This window comes from Labrus bergylta, chromosome 23 (assembly GCF_963930695.1).
Source record: "Labrus bergylta chromosome 23, fLabBer1.1, whole genome shotgun sequence".
NCBI lineage: Eukaryota > Metazoa > Chordata > Actinopteri > Labriformes > Labridae > Labrus > Labrus bergylta.
The window spans coordinates 20506532-20529004 of NC_089217.1; the positions used below are offsets into that span (position 1 = coordinate 20506532).

The 22473-nt window shown below is 40.9% G+C and overlaps 2 protein-coding genes across 3 annotated transcripts; one reads left to right on the top strand and one right to left on the bottom strand.

Moving 5' to 3' along the window:
* The first annotated feature begins 102 nt into the window (after window positions 1-102).
* Window positions 103-10184, top strand: LOC109987633 (FYVE, RhoGEF and PH domain-containing protein 4-like). 2 transcript variants are annotated; one of them, XM_020638779.3, is made up of 15 exons: window positions 103-372; window positions 2619-2759; window positions 2900-3924; window positions 4909-5054; window positions 5947-6103; window positions 6210-6348; window positions 6552-6610; window positions 6753-6896; window positions 7381-7553; window positions 7793-7823; window positions 7913-7996; window positions 8073-8198; window positions 8286-8429; window positions 8706-8844; window positions 10046-10184. In XM_020638779.3, exons 1-14 carry the CDS (start codon window positions 246-248, stop codon window positions 8823-8825), a joined length of 2616 nt encoding a protein of 871 aa, XP_020494435.3. In that variant the 5' UTR covers window positions 103-245; the 3' UTR covers window positions 8826-8844; window positions 10046-10184. The 2 variants fall into 2 exon arrangements, with proteins under 2 accessions (XP_020494435.3, XP_065807129.1); XM_065951057.1 differs by having other exon boundaries at window positions 2622-2759.
* A 170-nt stretch (window positions 10185-10354) lies between these two features.
* On the bottom strand, window positions 10355-22215 carry LOC109987634 (DENN domain-containing protein 11-like). The gene is made up of 9 exons (XM_065951058.1): window positions 21544-22215; window positions 19646-19745; window positions 19200-19358; window positions 16629-16785; window positions 16381-16519; window positions 15166-15297; window positions 14907-15057; window positions 14467-14535; window positions 10355-13033 (listed from the first exon to the last, which is right to left on the bottom strand). Exons 1-9 carry the CDS (start codon window positions 21944-21946, stop codon window positions 12838-12840), a joined length of 1506 nt encoding a protein of 501 aa, XP_065807130.1. The 5' UTR covers window positions 21947-22215; the 3' UTR covers window positions 10355-12837.
* Between the last annotated feature and the right edge of the window lie 258 nt (window positions 22216-22473).

The following is a 22473-nucleotide window of genomic DNA, read 5'->3' on the forward strand; positions in this document are numbered from 1 at the left end:
TCAAGATATTTGTGATGACGTGTAAACCCTTCAAAGTGTACGTCACTGTGTGTCTGATTGGTCGATGTCCCTGAGCGGAGTTGTTGGGGGCGCGTGGTGATTTTAATCAGAGGCGGCGCGTGCCTTGTAGACCTCAGTAGCGATGATTGAGCACGTGAAAAAGGAAACGTCAGTGTGTTAAGTCATTTACAAACAAATCGATCTTCTTCTCTGTCGCATCTACATTTTCCGCCTGTTTTGTCACAATGTTTGACCTAAAGAAGAGGAACAGTTTGACACTTCGCAGCAGCCATGACACGGAGGAGTTCAGACGAGTGGCTGTCAGACGCAAAGTTAAAGGAGCTGCTGTGGACTGCGACGCCTCTCACCCAGGTGAGGGATATTTCATTAAAGATTTTTACCACCTGATACAATTTTATGTTCAAGATACTCACCGATAAGAAACTAAGGTATTTATTTATATTGAACTCAACAAATATAATGAAAGGTGGTCGGTCCATTACCTTATTAATTTCTCTTCTTGGTATGTCTTTGCTTTAGTCATTTCTAAAACGCGTCTATTTTTAATTGATCTTGCTGTAGTCGCCATAGCCCATATTCCAAAGTAGGCCTAGCTGCTTTTTTTTTATAGCCTATCCAAGAAATGAAATGTAAATTATTTGAAATTAAGGTAGGCTATTTTCAAACTATTTTCTAAGATGTCAGAAATCTGTATTCTCATCGAACAGATTATTAAATTAGCTGGTCACTTTGTTACCCTAATTAAATGGAACACCAGCTTTAAACCCCACTAAGACAAATGGAAAACTTCTTCAAAAAGAAAGCAATACTGGCTTCGACAGGTATGTAAGAAGGGGACCAGGGTAATCAGAGCAATCCCACCCCATGTTGTACCTTGCTTACATCAGTAAATGCTATTTAAATGTCCTTTGCCATCGTGTGCGTGTGTGATGCTCTGTAGTCACAGTTGTTGCCTGTTAGCCTCTTACAGATTAATGCCATGAAATCTCTTTTCCAGTACTCAGTCTGGACTTTGACTGTGTGTCTTAAAACCGCTATTTGTCAATCCCTTACAATGCACATAAAGCTGCTCTGTTCTCTTAGTGAGGCCCGGCTATTTATTAAGATGAGTATGTATGCTCCAATGGTACTATTTTGTAAGAGGAAGCAACCATACATTCATCCATTAATCCGTCTATCTGACCTAAATAAGTGAAATCATTCTTTAAAATTGGGGTTAAGAATACTTGATTGTGACTTACTTAAGGAGAAAAAGCTGTTGTTGTTCCATTTAGGGATGTCGAACCATTTGTGGGCAGGGCAGTGTTAAGAACGCAAATGGAAAAAGCTGTTGCCTATAGCAACAGTCTTATTAAAACCAGCTTTCCCATGTACACTGTCCTCTACACTGCAAAAAGTGAACATTTAACTTTTTGTGTCTAAAGATGTCTGTCTAAATTAGTTGGTATATCCTTTAAATACACTTAAAAAGTAAAGTCTGTTTAATGCATTGACAGATATGTTAATGTACATTTTTTGATATCTTTAAATAAGATGTTGATCAGGAGTGTTCAGGTGTATGTGCCTTATAATTCTAATGTGTGTTATGATGTATTTGTGACATTCACTTGCTAAGTGAAATCAGTGCTGTTTCACTCTCTTCATGCCATCGCTGAAGTTGCCTCTAAAACGATGGCATGACTTGAAGACTGGCAAAGGTTAGACTGGGGAGAAAAGGGAAGCGAGAAAGCAGAAGTATTAAATTCTTAAGTAAGTGGGCTTTAGCACTTTCCACATGACCAACAAATCCCTTACTCCTCAGCAGAGCCAAGAGTGAACAGGAAAGCTGTTCTTTGTTCTGCAAGTATTGGATACTCTTGCATAAGTTTGGAAATTGACGGAAGGTAGGAAAATAAACATTGCACAATTGAATAGTAAGCAGTTTTTGGTAAAACAACAGCTCAGTATTGTTAGCGATACATCAAAGTGATGAAACAGCACAGAGTACTATTTTCAGTTCAACATATGTACTGTTCATTTATGTCATCAATAGAGAGCACATAGATTTGTAATTTGGGCCAGACATGAGGGATGTGGCAACAGAGGCTACATGTATGATATACTGTAATACCATACACAGGGATAAATACAACACAGCAAATTTAGCTGTGCTTTCCGGAATTGTAAGAGGCAAAAAAAGTTAATGTAGGAAGAAACTGTTGCATGACAGCCCCTCCACAGATAGAGGTGGTGAGTGCTCTCAGAGAAGGACCTAACACTGCATCCTCCTCAGAATCAAACTCTGAGGAACACGCAGTGGGTCATTAGATCCTTTGCACCTTTCTATACATTTGCCATAAGTGATCCATGTGCTCCAATTCTTTCTTTGGATTCTGCCTGTGTGTAGGATTAATTTGATTAAATACAAGTGTAGAAAGGAACTCTAGCAATAGCGGTACACAACCTACAGGTGGTGACATTGCAGTTTTTCCCATATGTGTTCATATATTCTTTTCAGATAAAAGCTCAGAAGGAACAAGAACTCATGCCTGTTATTAAATTAAACTGAAGAACAGTTTGAAGACATACTGTATAAATAATTGATGTATTCCTTTTAGTAGCAGGCAGTGGAGTGTGTGGCTCATACATCAGCGGCAGTGCTTGTGACAGCTTCTATGGATCAGAACCTCACTCCAAAATTGAAGCAGAGGAAGACGGGAAACGAGTCCCAGTCAAAAGATCACCTGTCAAACCACAAGGTAGGCTGACGATCGGTATCCAACATGCACACCCTGAAAGTAGTGTTCAAGTCAATAATTGCAAAAATAAATTATTTTTTCCTTTTGAATTGTTGCTTGTCCTAACTCTATGCACCATATATCATTTGTTTTTTCTGCAGTGCCTCCTAAACCAGCTCACCTGCAAAGCCTTCTGAGTCCAGGACAAGCTCAAGCCCACAGTCCTACTTCAGGAAAATCAGTACCTCATTGGGTTAATGGTTCAGACCAGAGACTTTCTGTTGCCTGTGTCAGCCCGTCAAGGACTTGTCAAGGCTCCCCTAGTCTTGTCAAAGGAGGAAGCTGTTTTTTAAAAGGTTTATCTGGGGTGCAGATCAGCCCTTCCAGACATACTCATGGGATTCCAAATCTTATAAGCAGTCCAGGTTCAGGATCTCCCAGTGCAGGCAAAAGAGGCATACAAAGCTGTAGCCAACTGAAGGGCGGAGAACACGGCCCTGCAAAGTATTCCCCAAGGAACCAGAGCCCTCTAATAAGAAAACTGCAGACCCCTAGCCCAATGCAGGGCAAGGTGGGGAGCAACAGCCCTGCCAAGTACTCTAAATCCTGGATTGGACTAAACCGAATACCAAGCGTAAAGTTGGAAGGACAAGAGAAGAAAGAGGGGAAGTCTTTGAGTGTGCCTGACTTGATTTTTCACTTGGATGAAAGCAGGTTTTTCCCCACTGAAAAAGTTGAACGTCCTCCGCTGAAACTGCTGCAATCACCCAACCTCGACAGGCCAGCCATCAACATAAAATCCCCCGCAACCTATGGACTAAATCATTCCACAAATGAAGCCCATCTATCAAACGACGACAAAGAGCTTTTCCCACCACAAATGAATGGCACAGTGCAGGTGAGAGATTCCACTGCAGTGAAGGGGAAGGGGACAGATGATAAAATGGAAGAAGGCAAGATCTCATATGGCTGCAAGTGTGCCTGCTTGTGGAATGGGGCATCTACAGAATATAGCATGCTTCAGAAGGAGTCTAATGATGAACAAACGGATGAGGGGAAGAGAAAGGTGAGAGAAGGAGCTGAGCCAAAAGATGAAGAGAACACAGAGCAGAAGCTGTACAAGATAGCCAAAGAACTCCTGCAGACAGAGAGGGCTTATGTGGCTCGTCTCCACCTGCTGGACCAGGTCAGTGTTGACATCTTTCTTTAAGTCCATCCACAAAACATACAGTGCATTTAATGCTAAACAATGTCTCTAATACAATTACATGAACAGAGGTGTCAAGTAACGAAGTCCAAATACTTCGTTACTTTACTTAAGTTACTGAAGTAATTATTTTTCAGCTGAATTTTTACTTCTACTTCTTACATTTTCACGCAGTTATCTGTACTTTCTACTCCTTACATTTTAAAAATAGCCTCGTTACTCCAATTTCATTTCAGCTTGTTTTCATTACGGCTTTTCATCGTTCAAAAAAAGACAAAAAAACCTATCCAGATAAATCGCGCCATCCGGGTAGAGTGAATTTGATTGTGGTTGGATGAGAAGTATAAACATATATGCTACTATTCCAACAGCAAGGAAATAGCAGACGTATGCTATTGATAACATGCCTCTGAAGACTTTTTGCACCATTACAATACTTATAGGCAACTAGTCATCATATCTTCCGCTCCATGAAACACATATTAATGCTCAGTAGTACACATATCTGGTTCTTTTAATGTGTTTGCATTGTACTAAAATGCGTTCATTTTCAATGGGCATAAATGCGGCTGAAACAGGTGCATCCCAAATGTTTCAACATTAACATTTTAATATAACATTATAGTCATTATGGCCTTTAGAAAAATGTTTTTTTGGGGAGGTGGGGTAGTGCACTATAGGCCCCTGTGGCGAGGCCTAAGCTTTTGTCCTTAATGGCATTTTTTTCCCTTACATTACTTTTATACTGCAAGTAGTTTTGAAACCAGTACTTTTACACTTTTACTTGAGTAAAAAGCTTGAGTTGATACTTCAACTAATACAGAAGTCTTTTTTAAACCCTAGTATCTATACTTCTACCTGAGTAATGTCAATACTTTTGACACCTCTGTACATAAGACATTGCTGATCTGCCCAGTACAGTATTAGTTTGATTAATCTGTACCTCTCCAACTTCAACCGCAGGTGTTCTGCTCACGTCTAACAGAAGAGGCGGGCCGAGGCTCTTTCCCCCCTGATGTCATCAAAAATATCTTCTCCAACATTTCATCTATCTACTCCTTTCACAGTCAGTTTCTGCTTCCTGACCTGGAAACCTGCATCAGTCACTGGTGGGTGTGTATGTGATTAATACAGGCGACATTTATACCCCTCCTGGCTGAAATACTGCCCATTCTGCATATCATAATCACCATCATAGGGGCAGCTCAGATGTTCCTATGATTTTGGACATCTGTGTTCAAAGATACACATAGAATAGGAAGCAGAATCTGACCAATCAATGCTGTGTCACCGTTTCCAGATTGATCAGCAGCATAAGGCATTAAAAAGTGAAAAAATAGGAACATTGGGAATTATTTAAAGTCAAAACAACATATCCCTCATTTGCTACTGGCAGAAAAAACAGCTAGTGTTAGCATTTAGCCACTTTATACCTAACATTCCCATTAGTTAGGAGGTGGCTGAACACTTTTTATAGTCTAAAAGTGTTATTTTGTGTGCATTACCTTGCTAACAGAAATGTTAGCTAGGGTGTTGAATGATTATTTAGTTTATTTGCAAACATTTAATGGGGATATTGAATTTTTTTACTTTAAATATGTCTCGTCTTCTAGGTTTTGACTATTTATGGTTCTTGCGGTTGATGATTTAACCAGGAATTTATTAAATCCTGACTTTAGATATTGGAAAATGATGATTTAGCAGTCTGAGCCAAGATGGTACATGATGTTAATTTGCTTCCCCAATCCCATAAAATTGGGAAACGTTCATATTAATGCTAACAAAGCCTTCTAAATGATTACTGTGGCTCAATGTTAACATTGAGGTTGAAAGGCTGCACTTCACCCTTCCAGCCAATTGCTTCATTCCAAGGAATGTGGTGGAAAGGGCCAACAAAACAAATTAGCCTTTTACTAAAAACTTAGAAATGGCTTGATACCTACAGCGTATAACTTTAAGGACCCTTCCACTCTTTGACATTTCCAATCCCACCAAATCTAGGTGTGAGAGCCCAGGCCTGGGTAATGTTCTGCTGCAGAACGCACCCTTCCTCAGGATGTATGCAGACTATGTCAGGAACTTCGACCAGGCCATGGAGCTGGTCAGGACCTGGACAGAACGCTCGTCTGCCTTTCGAAATATAATCCAGGACATTCAGGTAAGACTAAATCAGAAGGGCATATGTATATCAGTGTTTATTCCTGTGCATCTGTAAGTGTACAGGTCTGTACTGGATGTCATGCATGTATTGTATTGTATTTTAGAGTCAGGAGGCATGTGGCAACCTGACCCTGCAGCATCACATGTTAGAGCCAGTCCAGAGAGTTCCACGTTATGAGATGTTACTCAGGGATTACCTAAAGAAACTGCCCGTGAATAACCCAGATTATGATCTTTCAGACAGTAAGTATAGTGTACAAGTCTCTTTGTTGCATTCCATTCTAATCATTTCTCTTGCCTATAGATTCTGCAAGTAAGCTTATAGGGATCTCGTAAGTCCAAGTTTCCTTGTGCTTTTGTCAGAGTTTAAAGGAAACTTTTGTGGCTTCTGTCTCTGTTGGGTCTTTATGTCGACAATGAGAGTGTCCTCTTGTCTCCTCCTGCAGAATCCTTGCAGACCATTTCCATGGCAGCCACCCACTCAAACAGTGCCATCCACAAAGCTGTATGTTTAGCATGAAATACCAAAACATTTACAATGGTTCTAAGTAAGATTTCATGAATGTCAGAAACAAAACAAGCTATATACAACTCTGGATTGTGTCCATACAGATCTGTTTCAGTGTCTCCTCTTTCTCTGTCCCCAGGAGAGCCTCAAGAGGCTGCTGGAGATCTATGAGATGGTTGGAGAAGAGGAAGTGGTCAATCCAACCAACGAGTTTCTCAGGGAAGGCCGTCTGCTCAAGCTTGCTGCCAGGAACACATCTGCCATGGAGAGGTACCTATTCCTGGTAAGAACACTGATTTGTATATAATATGTATAAATCGAGATAAACTAGTTTATTTTGGATTTTTTTGTTGAGACAATGATTATTGATTTTTTTGAAATTATTTTCTGTCATTTAGTAAATGCAGAAATATTTAAAATGTTTCCTAAGTCACTCTAGCAAAGAGCATCCTTGATGTAAATCTGATTTAGCTCTGAGTTCATAGCAAGAGCTGTATGACCTTATAACTAGGGGTGGCTGTGGCTCAGTTGGTAGTCGTCCTCTGTCAACTGGAGGTTGAGGGTTCGATCCCCAGCTCCTGCAGCAGCAGGTCCAAAGTGTCCTTGGGCAAGACACTTAACCCCGAAGTCACTACATAGCAACCACTGCTGAATGGGTGTGACATGCGGTGTAAAAGTGCTTCGAGTAGTCAGAAAACTAGAAAAGCGCTACACAAGCTCAAGTCCATTTACCATTTCTAACTATGAAGTACAACTTCTCTCCACAGTTCAACAACTTTCTGCTGTGCTGCACTCCAAAGTTCAGCCTGGTTGGGCAGCGCTTTACTGTCCGCTGCAGGATTGGAGTGGACGACATGCAGGTGCAACAAACCACCAATGAAGACCACCCACACACCTTCCAAGTTTCTGGAAAGGAGAGGACTCTTGAGCTGCAGGCCAGGTTTGTTTGTGTTTTTGAGTAGTACAATTTGGAAGCATCAAAGCAGTTTAGCAGCCTGAATCTTTTTTGTTGGTTCCTCTTTGTATGTTTCTGAAATCGTGTGCTAATTTCATATTTATATATTTAGTAATATTATATTTAGTAATGTTTAGTCTGTGAAGTGTTTGTACATTTACTGCAAGTGCATTAAATGCTTCATCCAATATCAACACTGGTTTGTCTTTCTTTGTTCATTAAAGCTCTGAAGAAGAGAGAGATGATTGGATAAAGGTAATGGGATTTCTGTATTCAATCCTCGGTGCAGCTCTTTACATGTAACTGAAAGATTCAATGAGTTTTTAAGGACGTTTTAATTTCAGGTCATTCGGGAAGCCATTGATGTGTTTGAAATGAAGAACAAAACCTTCAAACTGGCTTCTAAGGAGCCAAATATAGAAGACTCAGTAAGTCTGATAACAACTCTAGATTGAAGAAAATGTTGTAAACCAACTGCTGATGACGAGGCATGTTGTTTTACAGACAGAGGAGCTTGGCCGGCGTGCTCCTCGTTGGATCAGAGACAACCAGGTGACCTTGTGTATGAAATGTCAGGAGCCTTTCAATGCAATCACCAGGAGGAGACACCACTGCAGAGCCTGTGGCTGTGTGAGTAATGACATGTGATCATCTTTGAACAGAACACACATTGTGTTAGAACTTTATTTATCAGGTTTGTTTTTCTCTGTCTCACAGGTTGTGTGCTGGAAGTGTTCAGACAATAAAGTGGCTTTAGAGTATGATGGGAACAAGCTGAACAAAGTGTGTAAAGCCTGCTACTCCATCCTGAGTTGCCAAAGAGGGGAAAGGTCAGAGGGGAAGAAAAGGAGAATGCTGGAGGTAAGGCTTGGGCTTTGTAAAGTTTTGACTATAGAGAGCTCTCTAGTTTGTACTCTTAATGGAGCTGAATGTAAATGTATATATTTCCTTTTTTACAAACTTGAATACATAATGCATATTATATAAATTAGTTAAGACAAGCTCTCTTTAATGCAACAAAGTCATATGTTGATAATCCAACTAAACATATTTACTTTCACTTTCCATTACTTTTAGCATAAAATGCAACTTTACATGGATTATGTGTTTAACACTCCTGTATGCATGCTCTCCCAGTCTGAGGCATCTCTAGTGTCCACTGACTGCTTTAGGCTTCCTGCTGTTCAGGGACAACCCGAAGACCATGCAACATGTTTGGTGTGTCATCACCAGAACAGACTCTCCTCCTGTCCTTAATCTGTACACCGCTACTCAGGTAGGGGTCTCTGTAACACACATGGGGTTAACTTAACAATGCAACATAGTTATTTTTAATGATTACTTTTCATAAGTTATAAAGCCACATAGTATTTTCTGTTTATACTTCAGTGTTGATCGGGGGAAATTGTCACTGGACTTACGATCTTACATCTTCATCTCATTCATACATGTAACTACAGTCACTCCTAATAACTGGGAACACAGCACTCGCTATCTGCAGATATGCACTTGTGTTGAGAAAGAGAGAAAGGTGACTTTAATAGCGAGGATCTGTCGTGCAATCAACTTCCACAGACAGTTTCTAAATTACATTTTTCAATCACTTAAAGGCAGGGTTGTTAATTTTAGAAAACTAGTATGATTTTGAAAGTAGCATTCCCTCAGTGCTCCATCTGCACCTAACCCGCCCCCTCACTTACATGCCCAAGTGCCATTGGCCAGAAGCAGAGCTCAGCTCATGCTTTGAGTGTGGGCTAGGGGAACAGGGAGACAGGGAGCTTCCTGATTGGTTCATCAGATTGGTACCTCGTGGCAGACATTGGTCGAAGATTTTAAAGGCTTACAACTGCTACAGATGAGGGATTTTCTTTGTTCCTTTTTCAGAGAACATGAGTTATTAATTTCTGTCAGGACCTAAAGACAATTTCAACCAAAATCTTAAAAAGTGGATCTGGAGGAAATTACCAATCCTGCCTTTAAAGGCCATAGAGCATTACATTGCTGCTTCTTTGTTGAATGAAATCCTACCCAAAACTAAATTCTTATCAAAATAAATCTTAAAATGGAAATGTTCTCTTAAATTGACATTATTTTGATATTCTCCAGAAAATGTTGCTGCATTAATCTGGACTAGGTGTACACACTTTAATCTCATATTACACACTACTGGTGGTGGATAAAAGAAAAAACCTCTATGGTTTAGAGTAGTTGAATTGGCTGTCTGTAAGATTTTATAATTAATTGTCATACTACTTTAAACCTCAACATACCACTGAATGCTTTGTTTTCCACCCCAACCAAGGGGCGAGGGGTTACTCATTTGGAAAACGAGAACAAACTGAAGGTCTTCTCATTCACTGATTTAACCTGCTGTGTTATTAGATACCTTTTTGTTATGACTTGGTGCTACATTGATAATATTGCTTTATTTAACATCTGCACCCTCCACCTGCTTGTGTATCCCTTCATGTCTCCAGGACTTGAAGCCCTTGACCTGTATACCTCTACCGGGCTGCAGTGTGAAGGATTTCCCACAGAACCTCCAGGGTCAGCCTTGTTTCTGTTTGACTCGATCAAAAACCACCCACACTTTCTCCTGCGAGAGCTCTCAAGTCAAACAGAGCTGGCTGACTGCTCTGAAAGTATCTGTGACAGGTTGGCAGCATCTACACTCGGTGACTATGACAACATCCCTGGTGGCTGCAGATGTGACATTAATGGTTATGTGAATGATGGAAGTGTCCCAGGTGAAGCTACTGTACATAAACACACAGCAACAAATGAAATAAGTCCATTAATGTTTAAGTCATGAACTTTGACATGCACATTTGGTATTCTGAATTCCATCTGAAAATGAAACTCAGGAAAGTTACTTTGTACATTGTACTCAGACTGAGAACATGTTGTTTTCCTTACAAGTGGTGGTACACTTTATTCTTGGAATGGTTTACAGTAAAATAAATAAAGTGAAAGCTATTTTAACATGAGTCGGGCTGTCACTTCAACTACAAACATGGTTGCTGTAGGTCGTCTATGGTGCCATGCAGTGTGGCAGGAAAAATCAGCTTGAAGTTGTTTCTTACAGCAGACGGTGGAAACAGAAATGCATGAAGATGTCATGTGATACAGAGGCTTAGTGGGATCATGATTGCCTTAAAAAACACATTCAACAGATCCCAGTTCTTCACAGGTAAAGTAACAGCAATTGTATATTTACATTGAAATGGATTAACAGGTTAACACTAAAAATAACAAAAATAAATGGATACATTACTTAAAAAAACTCAAAATATACAAACAAAAAGAATAACCTTAGTTTGTTTTAGAAGTACTTAATGTCTTGTAGTGTGTAGCACAAAGGCCTGTAACCACAGTACAAGGTTTGTTACTGTGTGGCATGTAGGAAATGGAAAAAATGAAACTCGGAACCAATACATCTGACTTCAAGTGATTTGATTTCAGTATATTTGTCTTTCAGTGTGTGATTTTTCTTGTCGAAATGATTCATTCAGAATCACTCTGAAGCGAATACCTGGAAACACTGACTTTCTTGCTGCACACAAGTTGCTATAGGATGTCTTCTGTGTGAGGGTTTCCAGGATTAAATTCAAAATGACCCATCAAGGTGAAATAAGAAATGATTACAGCTGCATTAAACAATAAAACATTTTTAAATCCCTATCTTTGGGGGAACTTGCTGAGCCTCTGACGGAACATTTTCTGTACAGTTGGGTCTCTACACTTATCAAACATGTTTCTGGCATCAAAATGACATTTTTCAATAAGGACCAGTGTATGCTACCTATCCAGTGCTACAAGCCTTCCAGTCTAGAGCTAGTTAGTGACGATACTGGAACATCCAGCAGCTATGTTTGTGACTTATTTGTGAGCTGTTGGGAGACTTCAAAGAAACGGAGAAAAAAAATAAAACTTCACATGAATGCTAAGTGTTCACAGGATGACGAGTAAGACAACTTTGTGTGAACATCTCACCGACTAGTAGTTGCTATGTGTCTGTCATTTTTCAGTTGTTATGCCCTCTAGTGGCCAAAATATGACTTCTATCTTAAGGCTTCCAATAAACGAAGAGCCAGTTGTCATGTTCCTTTGATATTTCTGTATAGCCTCATATGAACACGTAAACAAAGCATAAATCGCTTGTATAAGCTATTATTTTTGGTCAAATGTAGAGAGCTTAAAAGTAGTAAAATGATATCTTAACTGACTGTACGATCTCTTCTTCAGATAATAGTGGTTAAAAGGCAACTTTTAACTGAGAATATTTTGATGGTGTGAAGTCACCCCTGAACGCCTGTCATTGTCTTTACTGGAGAGCTGCGAACATAACTGGACATTTGAAAACAATAAAAGACTAGACAGCATAATTGCTTCTGAACAGCCCTGGTGCAAAAAAAAGCCTTTTCAAATTGCCCTTTTTCATTCTGTACACAAGATCCTTGACAAATCTGATTTGGTCTTAGCTCGTCACCTTCTCATTCGTTCCATTAAGTACCACTTAAACACCAGTGCTTACAGACATGGTTCCTGATGAGAAAAAAAAAAAGAAGAGTTTTCACCTGCTTGTAGTGTCATAAATTAGCGTTCAAGACAGGAGGCCCTGATTTTGAAACTGGAGGCTTAAGAATGAATATTTAAATCCAGCACTTGATAAAAGGACAGCAACACTGGTGGAGAGGTGGACCCAGTATCACACATACACTGACACACACTGTACATACAGACACAAACACAGGATTATTTACAAGAAGTTAACCTCTTTTTACCTTTCATTCATTAGTCTTTTGTTACATTTTTGTTCACTGGAAATTTCCAAACCACTGCCTTCATTTTGGAGGAAGTCTTCTTCCTTCAACTTGAAAATCTGAGTTCAGGCAAAGTGTTTCTTGCCGATCATCTTCTTAAGCTCGGACCTGCCATCCATTGCATTCACATCCATTGCAGCAGTATCCGACCAAACTGATCACTTTTTGAGGTGAGTAATCCATCCAAAGATTTATCTCCATAAGGCTGCATCAAGTAGAAGCAATCTTTTAACTCTTGGTTTAAACACATGACAGTTATAGTTGTTTTTGCCATCACACTGTGAAGAAGCAGAACAGAAAAGCGCAGGGAGATGAACAGTTACACCACAGATTTTACTGGAGGTTGAAATAGTCCTGAAGACTCCCAAGAAGCCAGTAGTGCAGTACTTAAAGGTCACACCCCCCTTTTGGAAAAACCAGCAGTGATGAAAGGCAAGTCTGTCGTCTCAACTGCAGCACAGCTGCTCCGATACCAGCAAGCTGTCATAGCCGTAGATCTCCAGCAGGTGGAGCAAGAAGAGCCTGTCTCCATGGGGATCCAGACCCATGGCCCTCACACTCTCCGGGGTCAGGGTTGGATCAGAGCTCCCTGCCACCTCACTGAGGGTCTGGAAAATCCTGTTGTTCTGCTCGAGGAAAAAACTGGAAATTCAAGGAAAAAAACAAGATTGTAGTTTGAGATTTATGCTGCATTCATGTGGTGTCTGACACATCGGAAAAAATAGTTTCCGAGTTGTAAACTGCACATGAACGCGTAGCATAAACGCTGTTTTTTTTTTGCTGTTGTGACGACTTTCCGAACTGAGACCACTTGAACACACTGAAGTCGGATAAACGACTTCCAAACTCGGAAACCTGGACCACCCGAGCAGCACATGAATGCAGCATTTGTTACGAGGATCTTCATCATCCAAATCACAATATTACATATTAAAGGCAGGGTTGTTAATTTTAGAAAACTAGCATGATTTTGAAAGTAGCATTCCCTCAGTGCCCCGTCTGCACACGCTCCCTCAAAAGCCACGCCCCCTCACGTACATGCTCAAGCGCCATTGGTCCAGAAGCAGAGCTCAGCTCATGCTTTGAGTGTGGACTCGTGCATGCATGGGGTAAGAACGAGCAGGGAGACAGGGAGGCGTGTGATTGGTTCATCAGATTGGTTTTTACAGGCTTACAACTGATACAGACGATGGACTTTCTTTGTTTTCTTTTTCAGAGCACCTGAGTTATTAATTTCTGTCAGGACCTAAAGACAATTTCAACCAAAATCTTAAAAAGTGGATCTGGAGAAAAATTACCAACCCTGCCTTTAAGCATTTGATTGAATCTTTGGCGTGTTCTGTAAACTCTCATCTTATATTCTTGTAGATTTTATTTTATATCATTAAAAAAAGGCTAAAAATAAGAACGAGGCTCCTCTTTGTTTGATTTAAAGAGCCCATATTATGCCCTTTTTGGGGTTCGTATATTTAATCTATGTTCCTACTTTTGTACGTTCACAATAGCTAAAGTCCGAAAAAAGTGTCTGTTTTCATGAACTGCTCCTCCTTGCTCCCTCTCCGCTCTGCTGAGCCCCCACTGCTAGACCCCACGTGGGCCAAGTCTGCTCTGATTGGTCTGCTGATCCGCTCTGTCGTTATTGGTCAGTTGCTCAGCACGCGTCTCAGAAAGTTCAACATGAGCTGCTGGGCTTGCCACAAAGAGCCAATGGGCTTAGATCAGTGACCTCACACTGACAAGACGTCACACTGACAAATTTTTATCGAGGGGGGCTAGAACCGAGTGTTACATGCAGCTAATGCTGCAGCTAACAGGAGGACGTAGGAGAAGCCGCATTTACGCAGACTTTGAATTTTTGCACATAGATGTGCCTAAACATGCACAGGACACTTGGAAAACACACTAAAGAGTATATAAAACCAAAAAAAGCATAATATGGGACCTTTAATAACTACAGTGACTGTGAGAGAAGGAGAAGGTCATGAGATTCTCTGAACCTCTTAGATTAAATTAAAAAAATATAAAACTGCTGACTGCTCTGTAATGGCTGCTTAATGAAATTGTGTCGTACTTACAGAATAAAGAGATCCTCTTCACTGGACACACAGTCTCCGTTTTCCTCCTGAGAGTACAGCAACATCTGCCTACAAACACAGAGGCCCATTGATTACCGTTTCTTTATACATGGTAATCAAACAGGAGAGAGGAAGATTTATAACAATGCTAATCAGCATGACAGAATGTTATAGTAAAGACGTGTGTAATGGTAAAATAATGTACAATAAAGTATAATCTTTTTAAATCCAAATAAATACATTCAACATTAAACCTGAAACCGACTGGGCATTTAAAGGGATACTTCACCCGTTGCAACATGAATCTGTATTTACATTGGGTCATATATGGAGTCTTCAAAGGTACAGAGTTATAAAATGTACCCTGTCATCATAGGAAACTAAAGTAGAGCACATAACCTTGGGTTGGCAGTACCTCTGTTGTTAGCAATGTTACCTACCTCTGCTCAGTGAGTTTGCGATATTTCTCCCTGTCTGCCGTGCTGAGGCGGAGCAGAGGCTTCAGCCCATCTCTGTTGGTCTTTACATTCTGATTGTCCACATAAACATCATACAGATCCTTCTTCTCCTCAAAGATCTTCTCAGTAGTACCTACACAAACAATCACACATCAGATTTCAGATGCTGATCGAACATGCAAAACATGTATAAGATGAAGCTTTTTTCACAAAAGTTGACATGCTAAGGGCTTCTACTTGCATGCTACATAGGAAAGCTCTTTCTCCAGGGCGCTGATGTCGGCCACATTAACATAGAAGAAGGGGCGGAACTCGGGCACGGCCACGCCAATCCCAGGGATGGAGATGTTTGCCAGGCAGCAGCAGCAGTACACTTCAAGGGGAGGGACATTATTAAGAATGATGATAAGTGCAGGACAAGAAAAGAGTGACACAGGATGTGACTGTGTGCAGGAGAAATAGGCTGCCCCCCAGACCCGTACAGCAAGACTGAGTGGAAATAGTATATGCTTTAAATGTCAGCGCACATGTCCCTGATGTGAACTCCTTTACCTTTAAAAAAAAAATGTCAAAATGGCACGCACATCCGAGAAAGTTTAAGTACTGGGTGCTGAATAAAACAACGTCCAGAGATAGAAAAAGTACTGATAGAAAGAGTCTGCACACCAGAAGCTGCTCCAATTAAATTAAATTAAATTAAATTAAATGGAAAACATTTCAGGCCCTCGCCCTTTTTCAGACAATTCCTTCACCTTTAAAAAAAATTTCGTTTAAGTGTTGGCTTAACTTGATTTGGAGAGATCAATGGCAAATGTGCAAACTGGACCAAATACATTCAAAGGACATGGCGACCTTCTGTGAGATAAACTATTGTTTTGACTATTACTATGACTATCTTGCCACGATGTTGAATGAGAAGTTTGATACCATTCTCACATCTTCCCATTTGATATGAAGCCGGACTATGAAACCATAAGGTATAGCATAGAGACCCAAGACTTAATACCATCTATTTTCTTCCCCTTATCCAAGGTAGCAGCAGGTGAAGTAAGTCAACCCAGACTTCCCTCTCCCATCAACATTTTCCAGCACTTCCTGGGAGATTCCGAGGCTGGAAAACCTCCAAAGGGAGGCATAATAATCAAATGCCCAAAACACCTCAACTGGCTTAAATTGAGGCCAATGTCAGTTGGCCTAACAATAAGCTTTTTCACAGAGTGGACACATCAGAGAAAGTTTGATGCTCTAGAGATGCTGAGATTGTCTTTTCATTTATACACTGCTGGGCTTGTTTCCCACTGTTTTTAGTCTTTGTGCTAAGCTAGGCGTACCAGCTGAAGGCTTCAGCATCATATGGAATGGACAGACATGGGAGTGACATCATTAGCATCATATGACCATAAGCATTAAAGTGAATGTATGTGATAATTTGTGGATTTATACAGATGTTTCTCACCTCTGTAGCACACCACACCCACGGGTGGCGGGGAGAAGATCAGGATGCGTCTGCGGAGGAGAGCTAGTTTCCACAGCACCATGATCTGCTCCCCAAAGAAGCGGATGAACTGGGACATACAGCCCGCAGGGTGAGTGATCTGGTCCAAACACAGAGGTGCATAGAGGTAATATAGTAATACTCTCTCTTCCTTACAGAAAGAAACACCAGCTGATGCTCTTAACAATTGTATATATTTTTTCTCCTACCTTCATCTCAGGGTGCATGCTGTGGTTGATTGCAGCTCCCCAGGCGTTAACCGAACATGCAGTAACAACTCCGTCACCACTGGGAGGCAGAAGTGCCCTCTTGTCCTCATAGAAGGCCTCTAGTGGGGAGTAGTGACCTGGGGACTGAAGCTGGAGCCTGCAGCAGGTGACACAAAAAAAAATCATAATACATAAAGACATTCAAAACCTTGAGATTACAAAATGTATACACATTTTAAAAAGTGTTATATTTCTTAATTCTGTTCACTTTTTGTTGATCTGGTCGCTGCTCCTGAACTTTACATGAGTACTGCTACATATGATGTGACCAATGCTTTTTGGTGAATAAACAAACCTTCATTAGTCATCCAAATTATATATTTTGAAAATTACTTGTTACATTGCTCAGCACAGAAAGCCATTTTGTTGGTTAAAAAAAAATGCTAATGTGCTTCAAAGTCAGTAATGAGTGCAGATCAAACTGTTCTGCATCTGTTTGTAATATGTGATATTCTAAGTCAACCATTTTGTTTTCTTGTGTTTTATGTTCACTACCTGTTTTATTATTTACTATTTTTTTCCTGCTGCTTGCGTATGATTTCTAGTCTGACTTCCTGCCATTGTTCTGTTTCCTGTCTTTTGTCCCAACACACCTGTGTCTCATCTGCAATTAGTCTGACCTGTATGTACACCCCTGTGTTTCCACCGGAGCCTCTGACAGATTGTCTTTGTCTCCTTAGTGGTTAATAATTCCCGGCCTTATGTTCCTTGTGTTTGCTCGCCTGCCTGGTTTTGATTAGATTTTGGATTTTGTGGATTTTTCTGCCCTCGCTGACTGCCTACCTGTGTATGACTTAAGAATGTTTGAATAAAGAATTTTTTCTTAAAATCAGATTTTTTGTTTCCTGTACGCCCCTTTGCATCTGAGTGTGGTTTTGAACTGTTACAGTAATAAAGATCCATTTGGGCTGAAGCCCCTCATCGAGTAATAACAGGCCAGACTAAACTGAACCAGTGCAGTAAGCTTAATGTCAGTCTGAGGGGAAAAAATATAAGGCCAAAGTACAGAGGTAGAGGAGTAGCCCAACACCGTTATGGAATAAATACAGCTGCATTATGTTACTTTGTTTATATTTAACCTCTGTTACTATCCTTTACATATTAAGAATAGAACAGAGAATAACATGGAAAGTATCTTAAACATCTCATGAGCAACAGTGTGTCCTTTATATAACTGCAGCAGCATTGAGCAGAAACAGCTTCATGGGGAACGATGAGTAAGGAGCATGACCACTGCATGACTGGATGCCAGGAGAGGACAGAGTGTGGGAACTGTGGGAGGGGAGAAAGCAGAGAGAAAGGGGGAGTGGAAAAAAGGGAGAGCTACAACAAATCTTAGGATGTAACTCAGAGGGAAACTAGCCTGTCGACGCAAGCAATATTCTAAATAGGATTGTAAATAGGGGGATGTAAAAAGCAAAATGTTTAGAGAAGGGGGAAAGTGTTCTGTTTGGGATGAGGGAAAAGAAAGAAGAGGAGGAAGTAGGCTAAGAGGGGAAAACCCAAGTAGCAGCACATAGACGCCATGACTGATCTAATATCTGAAAACTCTTACTAATAGGAACAGACAAGAACTCTTGTAAATCAGCTTTTATGTTTAAGCGACGTAACAGCAGAGCATTTGAGTTCGGTTGATCCAGATTAAAATCTTCTCAACTTTGACCTCTTCTAGCGTTAAATTGAGTTCACACTTTCAAAGTGATTTCACATGATGAAGTGTGATCTCTTTGGGCACACATGGGCGGCTGTGGCTCAGTTGGTACAGTCGGTCGTATCTCAACAGTCGGATCGGTGGTTTGATCCCCACCTCCTGCAGCCACATGTCCGATCATGTGTCCTTTAACACTTAACCCCAAGTTGTTCCCGCTGCTGCATGATGGGACTACTTAATACTGATGGACACTTCACAGCAACCTCTGCCGTCAGTGTGTGTGAATGGATAGGTGCATTGACTTGAGCTAAAGATTCTAAATATATAAAAACTTTAATTCTTTTTCTGTGTATCCCCTCTCTAGTACCTGAAGTATTTTGTCACGTCATCTGCAATTAACACTAGCAGTGCTGAGACAATTATTCTTTAATCCCTAAAACAAACTGGATGAGTATGTTCTTTTAGTAATAGAGAATTGTTCTCTTCAAGTTATTTATCATGTAAAGAACGAAGATTTTCTCTTGTATTTTAAACTGAATTTCTTTAACTTTCAATCTTAAGCAAACATGGGAAGTCCTTTTTTTTAATTCTGCAATTCAATGACAACAATGCTAACTAAATCTCTTGCGGAAAATTGTGTGACGTGATCAACAACTCAGGGATGGCTACAAAATGATCACTGTGGAGAGGAACAGTTGAAGCTTTTGGGGTTTTGGAATTTTTCCGTTGGACAAAACACAGTGCGAAAGAGTGATGAACCGTGGTTGCACTCCACATTCTCAGTCTTTTATGCAGTGAAGGTAACAGCTCCTGCCATGTGTAACTAGCAGATGAGCAGTACACAAACCAGCTCCTCTTACCTGACCTGGTGCTCCAGGAAGCTCATGTAGCGGTAGAGGAGGGTGTAAGAAAGAGACAGGATCCCCACCGACTTCATCCTCGCCCCCCTCTCCACTGTGCTCTCCACCGGCATGTTGGCAAAGCAAGCGAGGCCAAAGAAGCTGCCTTTGCGGAAGTATCTGTGGACGGAGAGGAGAGGAGAGGAGAGGAGAGGAGAGGAGAGGAGAGGAGAGGAGAGAGGGAGGCAGACAAACGACGCCATGAGTCACAAAAAGAAAAGACACTGCCAGATGGCTGGCCTTTTTCTTTTTTTTTGCCAGGCAACGCTTTCTGTCTCTCTGTCCTGCCAGGAGGAAGACATGGGGCTGCATCATAATACTCTGAATTAGCTTCCTACACTCGCCTGCATCACTCAGGTTACTGATGTCTTTGTGCATCTATTCACACTAATCATGCACATACTTACATGAAGTCTGTGGTGACCCTGTGGGAGCCGCTGGCGATGGCTTTGAACTCGACTCCGTCCAGGTCCATGTCGTTGGGCAGACACCACTCCAGCATGTTTCCTACCACACCCCCACACAACAAGGGAATATAATATGAAAAACCGCCCAGGCAAGCAGGAAACATGCCAATAGAGGAACAGACCGTCAATTTAGGACCACAATTTCATTTTATGCTCATGAAACAACAGTGGCACAACCCGTCTGGATTCTTTTGAATTCATTACGTTGGACTCTGTTGCTCGAGCAGCAGCTGAGCAAATACGGCTCAATAGGAGACAGGGAGACAGAGAAGATGACTCAGCCAAGCCGGTGCAGTCTTCATTAGAACTACTTGCATCTCTTGGTGATTCATAAGCAGAAAAATGAGTTTCTCTCAGATTGAGTTCACAGGTCTGCATCATCCACTGAGACTAAACAACCACCTGTGGCTGAACATTTGAGATTCCATTTTGTCCACTTTGACAGCTTGAACCGGCTTTAACCTTACAGCTTTGATGCAGTGCAGAGTTCCTATCAGAGACACACATGCAGACAAGTATTAAAAGATCACTACTTGAGAAATAGAAGAGACATCCATTCATACATATATAACATGTCATTCATGAACAAAGGAGCCATATTGTCTTCACCCGCCACTCCAAATGAAAAATGAGACAAAGGAAAAACTTGAATATGAAAGTTAAAGACAACATTCTTTGCTGGGAAAAAAAAAAATTTAACCCAAGGAGAGAGAGCATTGTCGTAAAATAAAAAAAATTGTGCGATCTAGACAGTATCAAGAGTTTTTTTTGTTGCAATTTTTGGTCATTCAAAATAAGAAATTACCCAATAAGACTTCTATGTTGTTACAATGTTATCAAAACAGGTATCAACAATGTATGATTTTTGCCAGTATTTTATGAAAGTTTAAAATTGTATTGTGACTATCATACTTTGCAACACATCTAATAATGTGTATTACACAACTGATTAATAGTATTTTCATATCATAGTTTTATCTACTGTACATATTCTGTTTAGATTATTGTAAATAATTAATTATTGCACTTTCTCTTCTCATTGGTCTCTCTCCCTGGAAATCCTTGATCTGCTGTTGAGGTAACATTGGCTTATTGGTGGACTGAAAATAAAAGATTGACAGTAATTACTGTACAGAGCAAGAATTGATCCATCTGCAGTCTCATTTGTAGACTATCAATTGAGGCCTTTTATACAACAGACCCTTTTAGACTGTGTGGCAGATTTGCAGCAGTGGAATACAGATACCAGTACAACTTCATCAGATACAGACAAGTGTTAAGGAAAGTGTTTTTTAAAAACCTTTTTACACTCCATACGCCAAAACCCATTTAAATAAGACGTGTTTTAAGACGATGTGCCAAGCTCCACCCTGTATTGACTACAGTCAGGTTTTAGATTACTAAATTGATTGGTCCTCTTGGTAAGTGACAACACGGGGGGGGTTCACAGGAGCTTATTGTGTCTTTAAAATGCACACCCCTCATTAAAAATAAATAGGCCTTTCCTGCGGAATCAACCAGCTGATTGATTTCCATCACAGAACTTGTCCGGATGTATAATCACGTCTCATCTGTGTTAAGGCTTCAGAAGGTGTCATGCCTTTCAATCGTGTCTCTAAAAATATGGCCAGGTCAGAAAAATGCCACACCTGTAGAAGGTTCTGCAGACTTCGTTTAGGGCGTCAGACACGATACATTCACACGAGGCAATTCTCTAGCGTTTTGTCCCCTTCCTTGCAAAACAAGTACGACTTTTGCTCTTTTAGTTAGGGTGAGCAATTTGGCATTTACTTGTTAAAAGGATGCAATAACGCCCTGTTTTATATGTAATTCCCTACCTGATCTGGTATTGAATGTAACCACGAAAACAGACACAATCTGGTCCTTTTCCTCCCATTTCACCATCCTGTCCTCCAGCGGTACCATCATCGATTCCGAGTCCGAGAGATGCTCCTCGGTGTCGGGGTGCAGCGCTTCATCCTTGCCCACTGGGTCGCTGGAGGTCGCGGGTGGGGCGCTGCAGCCGTCTGTGTTGGATACAGACTTGGTGGGAGTGGGACCCCCTGGACCGCTGCTCCACCCAAACGCTGGCGAAGAGCATCCCGATGGGGCACGACTGTTGGAGGGGCTCGACAGTCGTTCCTTGGCGTTCCCCGTCGCCGGTGCCTCTCCCTCGGGCTTCTCCGCAGACGGAACCTCCTCCCAGTCCAGCAGAGGGGCACGGTCCGACCGCTCCACCATCCTGTCGGCGGTCCCGCCTCGTCAGTCTCACCGCGGATTGTATATGATGTTTCAGCCGACAGGCACCAGGTCCATCCGGGCAATTATCACATTAGAAAGTTCTATTTAAAAAACTGTTCACAATGGTTGCATGTTCAATAAATTAACGTTACAAGCACAAGATTTCGCATCTATCTTTTTTATCTTTCTTGTCTGAGGTGATCATAAATTTGATGCTGTTCAGAGAGGGCAACTCCTTCGTCTGATCAGAGCTACATTCAAAACAATCTAACAGTTACTGCCAAAATGGCCTCATTTGAATAGCTATCGAACACTTTGAAACACCGATCAGAATTTGCTTCTCGAATGCAGCCTGCATCACAGCGTCGGAGTGAATTTTGCTTTTAGAAGCAGCACTTTCGTCAAACGTTGTGTTTATTAAAATAAAATAATCCGTCTACAATATATCCAAACGAAATATTAAAACAATATGAAAGTGCTAACAGAATTGTTATTTTTTAAACTTGTACTGTTTGTCCATTTCTAAG